Below are 19,650 nucleotides of genomic sequence, written 5' to 3'. Positions count from 1 at the left end.
CAGGGCTATCCTTTGCCATGGACGATCCGGCAAAGGTGTGGAGATGAGCGGCTCCCTTGTCTGTGTTGGCCTCTGTGCACTTTAAATCGTGCTGTGGTTACACACAGTCAACAGTTTCTCTTTGGTTAGTTAAACATTTGAAAGAAAAGTTGAAACAGTTAAAGTAAAGAAGGATTCCTAATGTTAGTGTGATAATGAGATCAAAGTGAAATAATGAATAATAAATGAATAAAAGAAAACTATTTTAAATAGTCTCAAACTCTTCAAACACTGAGTGGAAAAAAGAGGCCTTAATAGAAAAACAACAACAAAACAGGAACAGGTGCAGAGAGAGTGATGGTGTTCAGGATCTTTACACCAATACAGGAAGTCTGGACCAGATCTCAGTTTAAAGGAATCTGATTCTGTGGGTGTTACCCGACAGATGAACAGAAAATAATGCTAATTTGAACAGGTTTAGTTCAGTGTCCTGAGAAAAAGGCTCTTTACGTTGGTAAAGACTTTTACGTCACCCCCGGTGACGGGCCCCTTCTCTATGTGTCCCTGACACCGGGTCTCATGATCCCTGATCGTGGCTCTCCCCGAGAGACTTAAGTAGTTCCCAACTACACTCCATATATACGAAACTGAAAGTATACTCACACGAAGTCGTTCCCAGGTGAGGTCTGCTTCAGAAGTGTGGATCCGTGCCCATCGAGGGGGAGGCAGACGCTATACAACTGGCCCAGCAACAAACCGTACGTCCTGGGACTTCTCAACAGGCCACCTAGGGCCCTGGCTGACGCCCGTGTTTGTGTGACCTCCTGATCACCAAAAGGATCACAAAAGCAGGAAGCTCACTACACAAGAAAACAGATCTTTCAGATAGGATGTGCCTATAATAAAGCCTCCCCCAGCACCAGAGTAGCTGGAGAGGTTGTCAGAGACAAAGGAATGTCTCTGATCCTGTTGCTTGAACGAAGACTTACAAATTTAAGTAACACAATGACAACATTTAACAAATTGACTCCAACAGCACCTCAAACAAAAATCCCCCCTCCCGTGACATCACGTTCCACAGCCCTATAGGGAGTGTGTCCTCCAGTGCTCGTTGTCGTGTTGTTAACATCGGTTCACCCTCATACTGTCTGTTTCCCAGTGAATTCTGAGCCTTGGTTTACCCCAGTTTAGTTTCGTTGTTTTTGTATCACTTCCGAGCCTGCAATAAAGCAGTGTTTAAGTTTACGTTCTGCCTTTGAGTCCAGCGTGTGGGTCCTTTTTCCTGCCTGTGCACAGCTGTTACATGACAAAATGGCTAGCTAAATGGTGGTTTGCTTCTCTCCAGCTTTGCTCCCACAGTGCGAAGCCTTACATGTGGAGTTGGATTGATTTATTTGGTGATTTCAAATTGGCCATAGGTGTGAATGTGAGTGTGAATGGTTGTCTTGTCTCTCTGTGTTGGCCCTGTGACAGACTGGTGAACTGTCCTGCCTCTCTCCCTCTGACAAGTGGGACAGACCCCCTCCCTCAAGATTCAAATATATACATATACACATGCCTTTTATATTTGTCATGTTGAGAAGCTTTCATCTTATCAACACTCATGGGAGTATTTGTTTCACTATTTAATCTTTATATCTGCCGTTACTCACTTCCTCTTCTTGATGGGTTTTCCATCCGCCTGTAGCTGCGCAGCTACATTTATACATGTACTCTGATTAAAGTTTTTCTGTAAATATGAACTCATCTTAGTTACTTAGTTACAGTACACGGGATTTTTTTTCTCCTTTTAGTTTAAAATACACACAAAAGTACTTTTGCTATAAGTTTCTCCTCTATGTGCCACAAATGCTTCACCAATCTGTGCTGATGCAAAGGTGCCTTAAACAAGTGATGAGAGGTATTTTTACTGCTGCCTTCAAACATCATTCATAAAGCCACACAAAATTAATAACTCTGTGTTTCTACAAAGTTACTGAAAACAAACGCAAACAGAGAAATGAACTGAAGCTGAAGTGAACACAGAAAGAGGAACAAACTGATGTAATCTGACCCCCGGTAGCCAGGTGTGGCAGCTGTATTTGCATATACAGTGAAACTACACGTCTGCCAGTTTAATGTAGGTACTGATGAAGCAGACAGGTACCAAGTGAAAGAAGAAGACACAGCAGACGTATGTATTTCATCTTTTCATTTCTTTCATTGTAATTCTGTGTCTTCTTTCCTGTTGCAAAGTGGATGATGGGTCAGCTTGCTTCCTGTTGAAATTAAATAAATATTTTAGTTAGTACATATTATTAAGCTGAGCGAAGACCAAACCAATTGATTATACAGGATAATGTTCACCTCTGTAACGGGGCCCTGACACAAAACATTTAAGAACCTTTGCTCTGGACAGAGAAGACTGAGGGAGACCACCCTGTGCACTGTCTCTGTGTCTGTTGGTTGGACTGAACCATGAATTTGGTCTTTTGTATATTGAGACACGAGTTATTTAAGCATATGATGACTTTACGTGCTTTGACATAACCTGTTAATGCCTCTGGTTGATGAACTCTGTTGGTAATTTATCATGTTTCGGATTCAGAGAGTTCAGTCAGTCCTGGTAGTGAAACAGGACAGGATATTCAAAACTCGTACAGTTCTTAAAACAACTGTTATTATAGATTAATATGCTGCACATCATTTATGTAACTAAATCATCAATATTTTGCAGTTCAAACATTTCACTTGATAAGAAATTAAGTAGCTAGGGGCAGGAAGCTCATCAAAACATTAGAACAAAGCAGTGAGACTTTAAACTTGTTTAACCAGTCGAGCGGTGTAGGCATGTAAAATCATCAATACAGTGAGCACCTGCATTCAAATTATTAGTATCTAAGAGAAAAACAAGGAAGTGAGCTGAAGGATAAAACACGTTGAATGTGGACATTTGGTGAGCTTTAATTTATGTTAATTATATTCATAAAATTATATTATATATATTAATTTTATGTTTCTGTTAAGAATGTGCAGATGAAACTGATTTCTTATTTTTTGGGTATGACAACTTCTTCATTAAATTATTATGTGAAAATGTTTCTTTAAATCGTGCTGTGGTTACACACAGTCAACAGTTTCTCTTTGGTTAGTTAAACATTTGAAAGAAAAGTTGAAACAGTTAAAGTAAAGAAGGATTCCTAATGTTAGTGTGATAATGAGATCAAAGTGAAATAATGAATAATAAATGAATAAAAGAAAACTATTTTAAATAGTCTCAAACTCTTCAAGCAAAGAGAGGCCTTAATAGAAAAACAACAAAACAGGAACAGGTCATATCGTGGTGCAGAGAGAGTGATGGTGTTCAGGATCTTTACGCCAATACAGGAAGTCTGGACCAGATCTCAGTTTAAAGGAATCTGATTCTGTGGGTGTTACCCGACAGATGAACAGAAAATAATGCTAATTTGAACAGGTTTAGTTCAGTGTCCTGAGAAAAAGGCTCTTTGGATCTGTTAATTTTAAAGCCTGGAGGAACCTGTAAGAACAATGAAAGAGATGAAATATTTATTCACAAGTTTAACCTTTACTGTTTTACAAAGAACAAGAAAGACGGTTATGTAAAATTTAGCCTTTTGAATGTATTACTCCAGATCTCTTATTTGACAATTATATTATATTATATTATATTATATTATATTATATTATATTATATTATATTATATTATATTATATTATATTATATTATATTATATTATATTATATTATATTAAACACATCAGTACCTTCATATCAATCAAAAATCTCAATAAACAGAAACGAAGCAGAATTATTCTCACTTTTCTCTTTCATCAGGTGACTGCAGGTGTTAAAAACATGGAAAGGTATCACACTCAACACCTCACATTAGATTCACTGCTACAAGAACAATTACAGAAAATATTTCCTTCATGCAGTAACTATACAACACATCTGTCTACAAGATAATCATCTGTTCTTTCTTATGTTATCAGTTTATTTTAACCCAGCACTGTTAACAAACACTAAATGCTTTTATTTTGTTTAATTTAACACAAGAAGCTGTAATGATAAAATGTTGTACTACAGCGACTCATAGAGATCCAGGCTACATGACAGTAACTGATCCATCCCATCTGAAAGGAGACAAAACTCTGAAAAGTGCAAAGACGGTTTTTACACAGCCTGAAATGTAAAAGTTTAAAACTAGACAGACTAAAGAGGACAGAAATCATTCAGTGTGAAGAGCTTCAGACTTTATAGGCTTGTTGTTATATATATTCCTCTAACTGATGTTATTCCTCAGACCAGACTCTCCCAAACCTGAGCCTGAGCCTGAGCCTGGACTCAGCTCTGTGACTATGAGGGAAAGATCCAGTCCACAGGGAGTCCGTCCTGACTTTAAAAACAGGAAACTGTCTCCTGATGAGAAGTAAGAGTTGCTGAATGTTAAACGTATCTTACAGCTGTCCACTTCAACTTGCCTTCCATGAATAATAAGTGAGAGTTCTTCTTCTTCTTCTGCTTCTTCTTCTGCTTCTTCTTCTTCTTCTTCTTCTTTTTCTTCTTCTTCTTCTTATTATTATTATTATTATTATTATTATCATTATTATTATTATTATTCACCTGGTGATAAAAAGAACAAAAGGCAGCTGAATTAATATCCTAAAGAGGAAGAGCTTCAACCTTTATAGACTTAATGTAATGTTATTCTTGTGACTAGTTCTTAGTCTGTGCACAGTGTTGGGGAGTAACGGAATACATGTACCGCCGTTACGTATTTAAAATACAAAATATGAGTACCTGTATTCCGTTACAGTTACCGTTTAAAAAGGTGGTATTCAGAATACAGTTACTTTGTTGAAATAAATGGATTACACTGCGGTACTTTCCTGTTTCACATTGTCGCGGGTCAGGACTGTTTGGGTTTTGTTTGACAGCTACGTTCTGTTGTTCCAGGCGGCAGCGTTACGGTTGCCATGGTTACAGGGCGATGCTCTCTCTCTCTTTCTGCGACTGTGTGTTTCCTGGGTGAGAGAGCGCCTTTTCGTTGTTGTTGTGCTAAGCTAACAGGCAGAATGCTACAAGCATAGCTCTAAAGAACGTAGCATCATGGGCAGTGTAGTCCGTGTTGCAGGGAGAATGGACACAAAGCTTGTTTTGAAGCCAATGGACTGCTGTTATGTGTATGTGAGCGAGGAGGCAGAAAAAGGGGAGTGGAAAGGTACGAGTTGTCATCGAGCAAAAACGGGAGCTGGAAGCATGTAAATATAATAACCACTTCAGCCAAGAAGAGTGCCTGACGAGCCCAGTTGTAAGTAAGCTATTAAGACTCGACTGTACACCGTGTTCGTGTTTTCCTCCGAAATCAATACGTTTCGTTGGAGCAGCCTTTCAACGCCTCTCTCTGTCTCTCGCAAGAAAAGTTGACCCACACAACAAAGTAAAGCTATTTTTCGGCTACGAGCCGACAGGGACCCCGCCGTATTAGTCAGAGGTCCCTTTACTACAGTTCGGAGTCGTGGACCTTCAGTAATAGTAATAAATCACACAGCAATAGTACATTCACGTTGTTGTAAAAAGCATGATAATATATTAAGTAATCCAAAGTATTCAGAATACGTTACTGTCATTGAGTAACGTAACAGAATACGTTACAGAATACATTTTAGGGCATGTATTCTGTATTCTGTAATGGAATACATTTTAAAAGTAACCTTCCCAACACTGTCTGTGCAGCTTTTGTATCTGATCGCTAAAAATAAAAATTTTTTCTCTCTCATGATGTTTTTCTCTGTTCACCAGGATCAGTGAGACACCAGATGCTCCTGAAGCTGATCCTGGACCCACATGTCTGTCTTTGAAGAGTGATCGGTCAAAGGATGACTTCATCTACTTTAAAGGAACAAAATCTGTTGCTGCTGAGGAGTAAGAAAAATGTCAAATTTACCTTATTACTGTTAATACAACTGCCCTTAGTCCTGAAGTTTAAGAGCTCCTGGACATTTCATTCATTCATTCTTCATTCACTCATTTCTTTTCAAGCTCCTTAGACTATGATGACCTGGATGACTGAGAAGCTTCACAGACATTAATTCATTCACTCAATTTACAGGCTGTGCTAACTTTTCTTTAATTTTTCATTCATTTAATAATGCTGCTGTGGTCTCGTACGCCAAGGCTCTTAATTTAGTGATCAGTGTAATCAGTTTAAAGGATTCAAGCTAAATCAACTTAGTAATAAAATATTCAAAGAAAATCATCTTGTATTTTTGTACAAAATGGTTACAGTTTCTTCACGTTGTCTCCACAGAGCTGATCAGGAGAGTTCAGATGTTTCAAGTCTTCAGCATCAAACTGATCTGGACTCAGTATTTAAGGTTTGTACATGTACACCAAACTCTGTTTGTAATTATTTTAAATTTGCACTTTTTAGAGTATCAACGATATTAACGTGTCTGACAGGAAAAGAAATCCAATACTCGTCATATAATAATGGCAAAATTCAACACAATTCTTGTTAAATTAAAGTTTCAAAGTGCTGAACAATAAGAAAACTTACAATGTAAATTAAAAACAATTTAAAATGCAAAAGAATGAGCAAGAAAGAAAACCCACACACATTATTAAATCCTGAAAAGGATTTGATAAAACCATTAGCAGCTAAATATTCATTTTGGAACAGCTGATTAAAATATAAAGAATAAAGACAGAGTAGAGCCCAGAGCCAGGAGAGAGCAACAGATCATTGAGACCTTGATCAAAGCAATCTCAGGATTATGATGCGAACAGAAGGCAGATTGAAATTTTAAAAAGATCTGATTGTTTCTAATATCATGAACTAAGTGGCAACAGATTGATAAAATTTATACTGTAGAGATAAAATTGGGGGGTCAAAACGGGCTTTCATGAACTCATATGTGAGGCCATTTATGTACACATGCATATAACAATTTATTATCTTTTTTTATTTTTAGAAATGACAAAGAGTGTTATTCAGAATGTTGTAAGGAAAAGTATTTTAAGAAAAATGATGCAGTGATGTTATGAAACAATGAAATGTTGAAATTCTTTTTTTTCTCTGATTGGAGTTTGTTTTAAATTTTGTTTTAAATTGTTACTTGATTATTTTTCTACTCTTTTTTTGTTCAATCGAAAAGAAGCACAAAATATATCTGTAAAAAAATACTTTTACTATGAAAATCAGATTTTTCATTAATTCAGGTTGTGTCATTTATTTTCCAGAGGCTGGAGGAAAACATTATCACTTTTGTGAAGAACGAGCTAAAGAAGCTGCAGAATGATCTGAATCCAGATTATTCAGAGTGTCAGAGGGATAAAGAGGAGGTGTTGGACAGTGAGGAAGAGAAGCAGAGAAGGAGCAGCAGAGAGGCATTTCTGAAACTTGCAGTTAACTTCCTGAGAATAATGAAACAGCAGGAGCTGGCTGACTGTCTGCAGAGCAGTGAGAGGATTTCTCTTCATAAATTCAGTCTTTACAGGAATGAAATTGTCACATTTTCTATAATCATAACACTCATGTTTCTGTTGCTTTCCTGTAGAAAATCCTGATCCACTTTGTGAGAATACATTTAAATGTAACCTGAAGAAGAAGTTCCAGTGTGTCTTTGAGGGGATTGCTAAACCAGGAACCCAAACCACTCTAAATGAGATCTACACGGAGCTCTGCATCACAGAGGGAGGGACCAGAGAGGTCAACACTGAACACGAGGTCAGACAGATTGAAATGTTTTCCTGGAAACCAAACAGACCAGAAACAACAATCAGGTGTGAAGACATCTTTAAAGCTTCAACTGGAAGAGACAAACCAATCAGAACAGTTCTGACCAAAGGAGTGGCTGGCATCGGGAAAACATTCCTAACACAAAAGTTCACTTTGGACTGGGCTGAAGACAAGACCAACCAGGACATCCAGTTCATTTTTCCATTCCCATTCAGAGAGCTGAATTTACTGAGGGATAGAAAGTTCAGCTTAGTGGGACTTATTCATCACTTCTTCACTGAAATCAAAGAAGCAGGAATCTGTAACTTTAAAAAGTTCAAAGTTGTGTTCATCTTTGATGGTCTGGATGAGTGTCGACTTCCTCTGAACTTCCACATCACTGAGATCATCACTGATGTTACAGAGTCCACATCAGTGGATGTGCTGCTGACAAACCTCATCAGGGGAAAGTTGCTTCCTTCTGCTCACATCTGGATAACCACACAACCTACAGCAGCCAATCAGATCCCTGCTGAGTATATAGACATGGTTACAGAGGTCAGAGGGTTCACTGACCCAAAGAAGGAAGAGTACTTCAGGAAGAGACTCAGAGACAAGGAAGAGGCCAACACCATAATCTCTCACATCAAGACATCACGAAGCCTCCACATCATGTGTCACATCCCAATCTTCTGCTGGATCACTGCTACAGTTCTAGAGAGCGTGGTAAAAACCAAACAGGCTGGAGGAAAGCTGCCCAAGACACTGACGGAGATGTACATTCACTTCCTGGTGGTTCAGACCAAAGTGAAGAACATCAAGTATGATGGAGGAGCTGAGACAGATCCTCTCTGGAGTCCAGAGAACAAGAAGATGATTGAAGCACTGGGGAAACTGGCGTTTGACCAGCTGGATAAAGGAAACCTGATCTTCTATGAATCAGACCTGACAGAGTGTGGCATTAATGTCAAAGAAGCCTCAGAGTACTCAGGAGTGTTCACACAGATCTTTAAAGAGGAGAGAGGAGTGTACCAAGAGAAGGTTTACTGTTTTGTCCATCTGCGTGTTCAGGAGTTTCTGGCTGCTCTTCATGTCCATCTGACATTCACCAACTCTGGTATCAACCTGCTGGAAGAAGAAGAAACAACCTCAGTGCAGAGTGGAGAATCTTCAGTAAGACAGTTCTACCAGAGTGCTGTGGACGAGGCCTTAAAAAGTCCAAATGGACATCTGGACATGTTTCTCCAGTTCCTCCTTGGTCTTTCACTGCAGACCAATCAGAATCTTTTACAAGGCCTGCACACACAAATAGGAAACAGCTCACAGATAAATCAGGAAACAGTCAAGTACATTAAAGAAAGAATGAATGACACTCTCTCTTCAGAGAAAAGAATCAATCTGCTCCACTGTTTGATTGAATTGAATGATGACTCTATAGTGAAGGAGGTCCAGCATCACCTGAGTTCAGGGCAACTGTCTAAAGTTAAACTCTCTCCTGCTCAGTGGTCAGCTCTGGTCTTCATCTTACTGTCATCAGAAACAGGTCTGGATGTGTTTGACCTGAAGAAATACTCAGCTTCAGAAGAGGCTCTTCTGCAGCTGCTGCCAGTGGTCACAGCCTGTAAAACAGCCCAGTAAGTATCCAGTTTAATCCTGGCAAGAGATTACTTTAAAGTGTTTCTTTGAAGACTTTGGAGAGTTTACTGATATTTATGTTTCTAGGTTGAGTGGCTGTAACCTCACAGAGAGAAGCTGTGAAGCTCTTTCCTCAATTCTAAGTTCCCAGTCCTCCAGACTGAGAGAGCTGGACATGAGTAACAACAACCTCCAGGATTCAGGAGTGAAGCTGCTTTGTGTTGGACTTGGGAGTCCACAGTGTATGCTGGAAACTCTCAGGTTGGCTGATTCTTTGTTTCAGGAGATTTGGGTATTTCACAACTGTCATTATTTTATAGATTTAATTTCTGTTGTGGTGTAAGCTCTGAGAGAGAACAATAGAGTAGAAGTGAAACACACACACTTCATAAATCAGAAAAATATAACTTTATTTATGATTGTCCATCATAGCAAAACAGACAGAAAGTCAATGTGTTTTGTTCTTTTTTTAAAGTGAGTTCACAAAAGCCAGTTTGATTGTTTTTTTTAATAACTTTAATTGAAATCAGAATCTGTTAGTTCGACTGCATGTACATCAGCATATTCAGAGCAGTTCATTACAATGATGTGACATGTTGATGTGTTTGAAGGCTGTCAGGCTGTCAGATCACAGGAACAGGCTTCACCTCTCTGGCCACAGCTGTGCGCTCCAATCCCTCCTATTTGAAAGAGCTGGACTTGAGCTATAATCACCCAGGAGACTCAGAAATTAGGCTTTTGTCTGCTCTAAAGGAGGATCCACATGTGAAACTCGACATGCTCTGGTAGGAAAACAGAATTTTTTTTTCTTCAACATATTATAAGGAAGAACAGATATTTACTTGATGTGATTTAAGGGTTTTTTGTAACTATTGACTTGATGGCCAGTAATAATAGTCCATCCAAGCACCTGAGATATCAATGGAAAGCATAGGATGTCTTCTACTTAGTATATCAGGACTTAGTAAGGTAGCTCAAATAAGTCAAAAAATATAGACCAAAAACAAATGTCCATTACAGGGGACATAAATGAATACGCTGGTTCTACTACTGGGTGAGCTCCAGTGAATTGTATCAACAGAGAGGGAGAGCATGGTGCATTACACTGTAAATACATTACTTTATCTTTAACCACCTCTGCTTTCAGTGAGAATATAAAACAGGCAGAATTTTTCAGCTCTGACTTTGTCTGTTCTCTAGTTTTTATTAAAGTTATGAAAATGTTTCTAAAAATGTTATCTGTAGCATCAAGTGATTTCATCCTCACTCTGTCTTTAAAGAGGACATAAGGCAAGCAGGGAGTGGACCCTACATGCAGGACTCACTAGTCAGATGTTACTAACAGCTTTAATGAGGCTGGATATAACCTAAGCAACTAAACAAAAACAACAGTGTTGGGAAGGTTACTTTTAAAATGTATTCCATTACAGAATACAGAACACATGCCCCAAAATGTATTCTGTAACGTATTCCGTTACGTTACTCAATGACAGTAACGTATTCTGAATACTTTGGATTACTTAATATATTATCATGCTTTTTACAACAACGTGAATGTACTATTGCTGTGTGATTTATTACTATTACTGAAGGTCCGCGACTCCGAGCTGTAGTAAAGGGACCTCTGACTAATACGGCGGGGTCCCTGTTAGCTCGTAGCCGAAAAATAGCTTTACTTTGTTGTGTGGGTCAACTTTTCTTGCGAGAGACAGAGAGAGGCGTTGAAAGGCTGCTCCAACGGAACTTATTGTTTTCGGAGGAAAACACAAACACGGTGTACAGTCGAGTCATAATAGCTTACTTACAACTGGGCTCGTCAGGCACTCTTCTTGGCTGCAGTGGTTATTATTATATTTACATGCTTCCAGCTCCCGTTTTTCCTCGACGACAACTCGTACCTTTCCACTCCCCTTTTTCTCCCTCCTCGCGCTCACAGACCCATAACGTGTATGGCAGTCCATTCTCCCTGCAACACGGACTACACTCCCCATGATGCTACGTTCTTTAGAGCTATGCTTGTAGCATTCTGCCTGTTAGCTTAGCACAACAACAACAACGAAAAGGCGCTCTCTCACCCAGGAAACACACAGTCGCAGAGAGAGAGAGAGAGAGCGTCGCCCTGTAACCATGGCAACCGTAACGCTGCCGCCTGGAACAACAGAACGTAGCTGTCAAACAAAACCCAAACAGTCCTGACCCGCGACAAAATGAAACAGGAAAGTACCGCAGTGTAATCCATTTATTTCAACAAAGTAACTGTATTCTGAATACCACCTTTTTAAACGGTAACTGTAACGGAATACAGTTACTCATATTTTGTATTTTAAATACGTAACGGCGGTACATGTATTCCGTTACTCCCCAACACTGAAAAACAATAACAGGAACAACCTGACTTTATACCAAACAGATCGACAGAGGTTAAATGAACAATGAAGGAGGGGGCAACAAAGAGCAGAGTGAGACACAGACAATAGGGCTGAGTGGACACACCCGGGGACACAGCTAAACAAACACAAATTGATGAGACAGGGGAAGCAAACATGAAGCACATTTAGATGAGGAACTGTCAAAATAAAACAGGAAGTAACAGGATACTGAGAGTGTGACAGAGACACATGAACTTGACAGAGACAGAAAGGTAGACAAACATAGAGACAGAGACTCAAGAAGTGACACAGAGAAAGCAGTGAACAAACTGAAACTCCAGGAATCAAAATAAACAATCACTATAACCAGGAGTATGAAATAACAGAAGTAAAACTAAGCACAAATGTATACTAAATAATTAAGAAATCCAGGAGCACTAAATCAAATACATATCTAGTAACTAATAACTATCAAAACTCAGATTATAAAAAAACAATCAGAGAATAATAAAGATCAGCCAGAATATAGAGTCCAAAGACAAAATCTGGATCAAAGCCCCCAGGACCACAACAGGTTCAGCAGCAGTCCAGGCAATTAACTTTGACAAGGTGGCATTTGACTCTTTTTGCAATTTCAAACAAACAAAAAGATGTATATTTACAACGATACAGTCAGAGTACACTCAGAAGGAAATATATCCACGGTTAAAATAAGTACATTAATATCTGTGATAGACTGTAGAACAGGAGACGAGCCCCCCCATCAGAACACTTAGAACACGCCACAAAACTGATAATGAGCAGGCAGAGGGAGGTTTGTGTTCACACCCCCCCGTTCAGTGCTGCCCGTTAGTGATGTGCGATACCACTGATTTCCTTTCCGATCCAATACCAAGTAAAATTCAGGGTGGTATCGACAATACTGATCCGATACCGATACTTTGTACAAAAACTTTTATCTTTTATTGTATCTCAAATTATAGCGTCATAATGATTACGGGACATCAGATTACTTGTTCTTATCACTTAATAATGCAGAATTCATCATATAGAAATAAAAAAAAACAAAACTGAAGTTGTGGTTATTTGAGCATGTTGCCTGCCTGCAGCACTAAAGGACTCCGTGGAAGACTTCTGTCTCGCTCTAGCAGCACCTGTCCCTCCCCTCCTCTTCAGTTCGCCTCAACATACGCTCGTTATATTCTGTGATATGATTTACTCTGAGGTGTTTGACATGGTTAGTGATGTTGCCACAACACCTCACTTTCTTGCCACATGTATCGCAAACCACGTTTTGGCTGTTTGTGGCTGTAAAATACGTCCTCGCATGACTCCAATTACGCTCAGCTATTGTTGTGAGTGTGCACGCCAAGGGGCTGCGACACATTTATACAGCTATATTTCGCACATGACTATGAAAGGCGGAAGAGGAAGTAGTTCCTTCCAATATAGACAATCCGAATGATACAGTTTCTTTCCACCTTGTTCCTGTTAATGATAAACTACAATTTTACCCAAAATTATTAAAATATCGATATTTTAATGTGAGAATCGATTCTAGAACAGAAATGATTGGTATCGGAGTATCGGACTACTGCGGAGTCGGGGGTCTGCTTGTCTCCACCCCAGGGAAGAGGGTAACACTACCTGGGTCTAGGTACAGTTTCCCCCTCCAGGGGCAAAGATACCTGGACCTGGGGTATAGAGTACATTTAGGGAGTGTGATTGTGTGTACAGTGTCTCTTTATGTCTGTCTCCACATTGGGTGAGTGCTGAGTAATTGCATATGAGAGCATGAGGGTGGGAATGGATGTCTGTATCTGTGTGTGCCTGTTTGTCTGTGTCTATATGTCAGGTTGGGTATCAGATGCCTCCTCTCTAGGGACATCTCTGGCCCTCCAAGGTATGGAGGCCTATCTCCCCCCACCTATTTTTTGCCTCCTTAACCTTTTTTTTTTTTTTGGTGCCTTTTATCACCGTTCCTCTTCTCCGCTGTTTTTCTTTCCCTCCGTATCTTTCTTTCTCCCTTACCTTTCCCCCAGTCATATCTGTCCCGTGAGTAACAACTGAAAATAAAATAAAATAAATAAACAATAAAAACAAAGGTCAATCAAAAGGCCGGGATGGTCCATTTAGTAAAGTAAATCCGTTGGGCATCTTTCTTGGACTTCTGATGGCAAATGAACCAAACGGGACAGGCGGAAAAAAGCAAAAAAAAAAAAAGCAAAAAAAAGTTATTGCCACTGATATTTCTGGTGGAAATATCTCATAAACAACAGGAGAAAGAAATGCTTTCTGTTCAATATAGTCACAAAAACCCAGGAAGGCCGAAAATAGGTGTAAATAAACCAGACTGAAACCAAGAAATGCTGCTGCAAGAAAGTATGACACCAGTACAGAATCAATCATGAAACCAAGAATAATCAAAAGCACAAAACCAGAAAAAAACCAAACATCCCAAAACTCCAAATGCTGGGTCCAAAGCCCAGGGATCATCACATCATGTATCCTTTTTGTTTCATTGTCCCCTCCTTACCACATTTATTGTCATCCCATACCAATGTTTTGGGTCAGACTGTCTTCCCAGACTTACTCTCTGGAGCTTACTGTCTGCCTTTATGCCAATAAATGCAGAACCACTGTAAGCTTTGAAACTGTGGTTTGACTTTCCTAGTGTAAAAAGAAAAGTGAAGCAAGTTATTTGTTATTTATGCAGAGCAGATGTGAAAATAAAATCATGTGAAAAAGAATTCTTCTTAAAATAATTACTCTTAAGTTATTCAATTACTACACAGGTTATTGCTGAAGATATCCTACAAGTGTGCATTGCTTTATACAGGGAGTGATTTATACAGGATGCATGTCTAATACACTTCAGTGTCCTCAGGTTGTATTTAGGTAATTTAAGAACCTGATACAGACCAAATGGTTTCTTGTTTTAATTGTCCATTGATACATGGGACCTTAGAACTGAAAGTGTATTATATATTTCATTTTATTACAAAATAAAAGAAAACACAAGCTTACTTCTCTAGAAAAGATGAAGAAGGCCATGTTTTCACACTAAAAGATGATGTGCTCATTTCAGTGTGGAGCCTCAAGGAGTTTGGTGGATGAGACCAGAGCTAATGAAATGTAAGTGTGTTTTTGACTTATTAGCTATATTTACATGACATTTTGCATGCTGGATGAAAACCATGCATCACATTAGCTGGTAAAGAAATGTCCCCACATAGTCCGGCAGAATTTTCTATTCAGATATAATTTAGCCTGCAGTAAGACTGGCATGGATAGAGGACCAGCTGTAACAGCACCAACCTTGTGGTTACTTTATAATATCTGGTGCAAAATCAAAGTTACCAGAGAGGGAGAGTTTAGATTAATTAAATTATTGATCTACTTTAAACAGAATTTGGCTTCAGGAGTCAGGTTGTTCTTTATCTGTGTTAACTCGCATTAGATAATGTACTGGGATGAAGAACGTTTTCATTTGATAATGAAAACAGAAAAATCTTCCTGTAATTCGAATACCCTGCTGATGCTGAGTGATTCTGATGATGACCTCATTTTCCACTGACAGGCAAATGTAAAAGTTTGGCTCTGTTAACACTAAACTACCAAGGAGATGATTTTTTACCCATCACCATTTAAAAATCTGTTAGAAGAAGTCCATATATCACAACTTTGCTATAATAGATTTGTCCATTACATAGTGGAAAAAGTATGACCACGTACATCTAGAACCATCAGAATTATTACATCAGAATTATTTTGACCCTGGTGAAATCAGTGTAAAATAACACTGCGGGTTTCCTAGCAATACATTTACACACAAATAAAATGTGCACATAAAATGAAAAAAAAAAAATCAGATAATATCACTTTGATGGTTGTGTTTAGTGTTGGTGGTGCTGTGATGCATATGATCTGAATGTGAATGTAAAGCCTGTATACTTATAGTTATATGTTCATATTTATTCCAGTCACTTCAAATAATTATTGCTGATAATTTTGTCTTTTAAGATTTCTTTCTTTCTCCTGGTAGGTTTGCATCACTGCTATGTACTTGTGCAGAAATTGTGGGCTCAATTAAAACAATTGTGCACAATTTTGAGGATTCCCTTTACTGGACTGGATTGGCAGAGTTTATTTCAATGTTTTGTTTTTATTTTGTGTGTGTGTTATTTAACTGCAAATAGAATGCTGACTGGATTATTTCCTGCTTGAACATAACAGGATCCATGAACTACATTTAAGTAAAAGAATTGAATTATTATTTAATGACCATTATTTTCTATGTATTGACACATTTGAGTTTTATCGAAGAAATTGTGTTTTTTGGGTTTGTTTCATTTAATGTTTGGGGATGATAATTACTGCAATATGTTTGCATCCTTTGTGTTTTTCTCTGGCTTTCAGTCCTTCACTGACCCATGATTAAGTACAAAAAGTTATTTGTCATTAATATTAGTCCAGGATATCTGAAAATGTGCCACTTTGACCTAAATAGTGTAACAGTAGTACAGAGGGCACCTGATAATTAGAAGCATGACTGTGGCTACAGATGAAATGTGAGTACTTTTATAATAATCACTCTCAGATAAATATGTAGAATGTTTATGCTTATTAAAAAAACTGTTTACTGCAAGGTATTTTTGTTAAATACATTTTTCTTAAACTGTCTGAATGTGTCAGTGTGACTCTTCTCTGCATTAGGTGTATTCAAACCCTTAGTTGGGAGTAAATGTGGATTTTCTGCTGCCTCAAAAGAAAGGTCAGTTTCTCAGTTTATAAAGTTCAACTTTAAGTCTGGATTTTGGCTCCACCTCCAGCTAAACTGTGACATAACTATGAAAATGCTGAGATACGGACTTCCTGTGAAGTTGTCACTATGCTAGTGATGAGCAAAGCGAAGCTTCGTGAAACATTTGAAGTATTTGTGCTTGTGATGATGGTTTGAAACAATCTGAAACACACACGCGTACATCATTAGCCACAAACACACAACTATGGGCATGCTAAGATTTGTCACATGGAATGTGCATGGAGCTGGCTCTAGGGAAAAAAGGTTAAAAATACTTAACCAACTTAAAAAATTACAGGCAGACGTTGTTTTATTACAAGAAACCCACATGCCTGTCACAGGTTTGAATAAACTTAAAACACCTGAGTTTCCTAATGTGTTCTCAGCCTGTTATAATTCTAGACAAAGAGGAGTAGCAATTCTAATACATAAAAATATTAATTTCACAGTACTCGATACAGTTATAGATCCAGAGGACAGATTCCTAATCGTCAAACTATCTATACTTAACCAAAAGCTAGGTATTGTAAGTATATATGGTCCAAATGTTGATGACCCCTCATTAACATTTATCAGCTCAAACATCAAACGACATGAATGCTTTAAATGCATCAATATCAGCTCTTCTCTGACAGCATGGTGGGAGTTTCTAAAAATGACAGAGTCTTCATTAATCCCATGCAAACGTACACCTATCTGGAACAATCCGGACGTATTACAAAACAATAATATGATAAACTTTCCAGATTGGAGTTGCAAAGGAATTTGTTACGATCCAATGTTGTCAGTGTTTTGTTTTAGGCGTGACTGTTATGTGTTTCCTGTTTTACTTTGAAGGTCTGTCTTATCTCAGTGTGTTCAGTTTACGCTTCCTTGTCTCGTCAGTTCTGATTTTCCCCAGCTGTGTTTCCCTCCTGTTGTCCATTCGCTGATTGCTCCCTCTATGTATTTAAGCCCTGTGTTTCAGTTTGTCATGGTTGTGATCTCCCCCTGTGTTGTAAATAGTTTGTCGTATAGAGATGGAAATAGTTGTCGATACTTTTTCTTACTCGGTAGCTGTAGGGGTGAGAAGCCATTTTTCTTTGGGAACCTTTTCTTCTGTTTTTGTGTAGGGAGGCAGGTAAGACACCTGTAATTTTCGTTTGGGGTTTTCTGTGAAGGTAAGCCAGGTGTATTTCATTTCTGGAGTTTTTTGTTAGTTGTTTTGGCCATGCTCACCCTGATGCCTGCTACCTTTTGGGACTTAAGTGTGGGGGCATTTCTCCTTTTTATTTTTCTTATGTTGCACGCTGGGCTGGGGTGTAACAAATTAAATACTTGGAACATATATTGGAAGGAACAGAATTTATTTCGTTCGACAGACTAGTTACACAATATGGGATCAACAAGAAACGATTTTTGGAATATCAACAAATTAAATCCATAGTAAAAAAGAAATTTAATCCCAGTGAAGCTGAATTACAAACACCACCAAGTGTGGTACAATTTTTTTTTTTTTTTTTTTTTTTTTTTTTAAAGTCTAAAACCCCCCCATATTATTGTCTAAAATATACAGAACACTTTCTAAAATAGATGAATCAATATCCCTTCCTATTGCAAAATGGGAAGCAGATTTATCAATCAACTTAAACCCAAACCTTTGGTCTCAGATATGCTTAAAAACCTTTCAATGGATCAGAAATCCCAGTTTGCAATTAATACAATACTAAATATTACACAGAGTGCACTATACTGGTCATAGGATGTTCAAGATGGGCTATACGCCTTCCAACAACTGCTCACACTGCACAGCAAATACAATTACATCCACGCTCTTTGGTTCTGTCCACCAGTTCAGAAATTTTGGCGTGAGATATGTGAAGACTTATCAAAGTGTCTGAAATGTAACATTCCAGCCTCCCCTTTAGTATGCTTGCTGGGCAACTTGGATGAGGTCACTGCAGAAATAAACACAGCCCACGTTGTTTTTACGGCCCTATGCATTGCCAAGAAAATGGTCCTCATTAACTGGAAAAATAAAAATAATCTTAATTCTAACCAATATAAAAACCATCTAATAGATCACATTAGTCTTGATACAACCTCTGCCATCACATTTGATCAATCCCTTTGGGCTCCTTTGATCGGCTTCATCACCTAGTGGGGGTGGGGGTCATGGTTTGGTCCTGCCTTCGCTATTGTGGTTGATATGGGGGTAGGGAAGGCCTTAGGGCGTCCGGGGAGTTCATAGGGACGTTTCCCTAGAGGGTCTAACCTGGGGGATGTGACCATGACCTGGTTAGGAGCTCTGGGGGCTCTTAGATGGTGTTTTCCTTGTGGCTGCATACAGCGGAGATGGGGGAGGTTCTGTGCTGGCAGACGTTGGTTACTGGCCTGGTAGCCTGGCTGCCCCTGGGAGGGTCCGGGACGGGCGTGGAGGCTTGGGGGTCTGGGGTGCTCCGCCCCCCGGTCTGGGGTGCTGGCCGGGCCTTGGGGGCTTGGATCCTGGCTGTTGTGTCGCAGGAGCAGTGGGCGGGTGGGTGCAGGGGGGCTCAGCCCCAGTGCAGGGGACCTCTGGTGCATCGGCCCAACTAGGGGGCTCTCTAACTGGTGGGGAGGTTGTTATATCTTTGCAGGTGGTCTCCTCACTACAGGAGCTCACTCTGAAGGTGGGGGGAGAGATATAGGAGAGGTGGAGAATGAACTCAACCTGGGTGTCTATTGTCTTGTGTAGTTTGGGAGATGATTGGATGATGGGGTGGGTGCAGTTTTCTCTGGGGTGGAGTTGGGTGGGCTACCCCGGACTCTGTGGGGCTGGGCGGTGCTGCTGCTGCGGGCCCCGGTCCGGATGGGCCTGGGCCCCCTTGCCCTGGTGGGTTCCAGAGTGTGGGGGTGCCTACTGGGGTCAGCGGGGGAGCTGGCCCCAGGGAGGGGCCGCTTCCTCCTCCCTTTCTTCCCTCCCCATCCTCAGCTGCCTCCCTATTCCCGCTCTACCACACCCACCCACACACGCAGGGCTTGGTGTGCAGGTATGTCACCAGGGTGCAGGGGAGGCACTCCCCCTCTGTCCCCTTCTGGCTGCCTGTGCTTCAATTTTATTCTGCAACCTAGACATCCACATTACTCACACTCTCACATAACACACACATATAGGGCCTTGGGGG

The 19,650-nt window shown here is 39.6% G+C and overlaps 1 protein-coding gene across 1 annotated transcript; it reads left to right on the top strand.

The window, feature by feature from the left end:
- The first annotated feature begins 4,268 nt into the window (after positions 1-4,268).
- On the top strand, positions 4,269-16,380 carry LOC147334880 (protein NLRC3-like). Its single transcript, XM_086286012.1, has 9 exons — positions 4,269-4,408; positions 5,782-5,904; positions 6,290-6,356; positions 7,222-7,441; positions 7,539-9,333; positions 9,422-9,595; positions 9,946-10,119; positions 14,792-14,838; positions 15,749-16,380. Exons 1-9 carry the CDS (start codon positions 4,269-4,271, stop codon positions 15,928-15,930), a joined length of 2,922 nt encoding a protein of 973 aa, XP_086142138.1. The 3' UTR covers positions 15,931-16,380.
- The last annotated feature ends 3,270 nt before the right edge of the window (positions 16,381-19,650 follow it).

This window comes from Aulonocara sp. 'chitande type north' Nkhata Bay, linkage group LG3, assembly GCF_057382095.1.
Source record: "Aulonocara sp. 'chitande type north' Nkhata Bay isolate Kocher_YH1m ecotype deep benthic linkage group LG3, A_spYH_male_GT1.1, whole genome shotgun sequence".
In the NCBI taxonomy this organism is placed as follows: domain Eukaryota; kingdom Metazoa; phylum Chordata; class Actinopteri; order Cichliformes; family Cichlidae; genus Aulonocara; species Aulonocara sp. 'chitande type north' Nkhata Bay.
This window is presented reverse-complemented; position numbering and strand designations above follow the sequence as displayed.

Coding starts and splice junctions, on each gene's coding strand:
- LOC147334880 (XM_086286012.1), top strand. CDS start 4,269: ATGTTATTCCTCAGACCAGACTCTCCCAAACCTGAGCCTGAGCCTGAG. Junction 7,442..7,538: donor GGCTGACTGTCTGCAGAGCA/GTGAGAGGATTT, acceptor GCTTTCCTGTAG/AAAATCCTGATCCACTTTGT. Junction 9,596..9,945: donor TGTATGCTGGAAACTCTCAG/GTTGGCTGATTC, acceptor ATGTGTTTGAAG/GCTGTCAGGCTGTCAGATCA.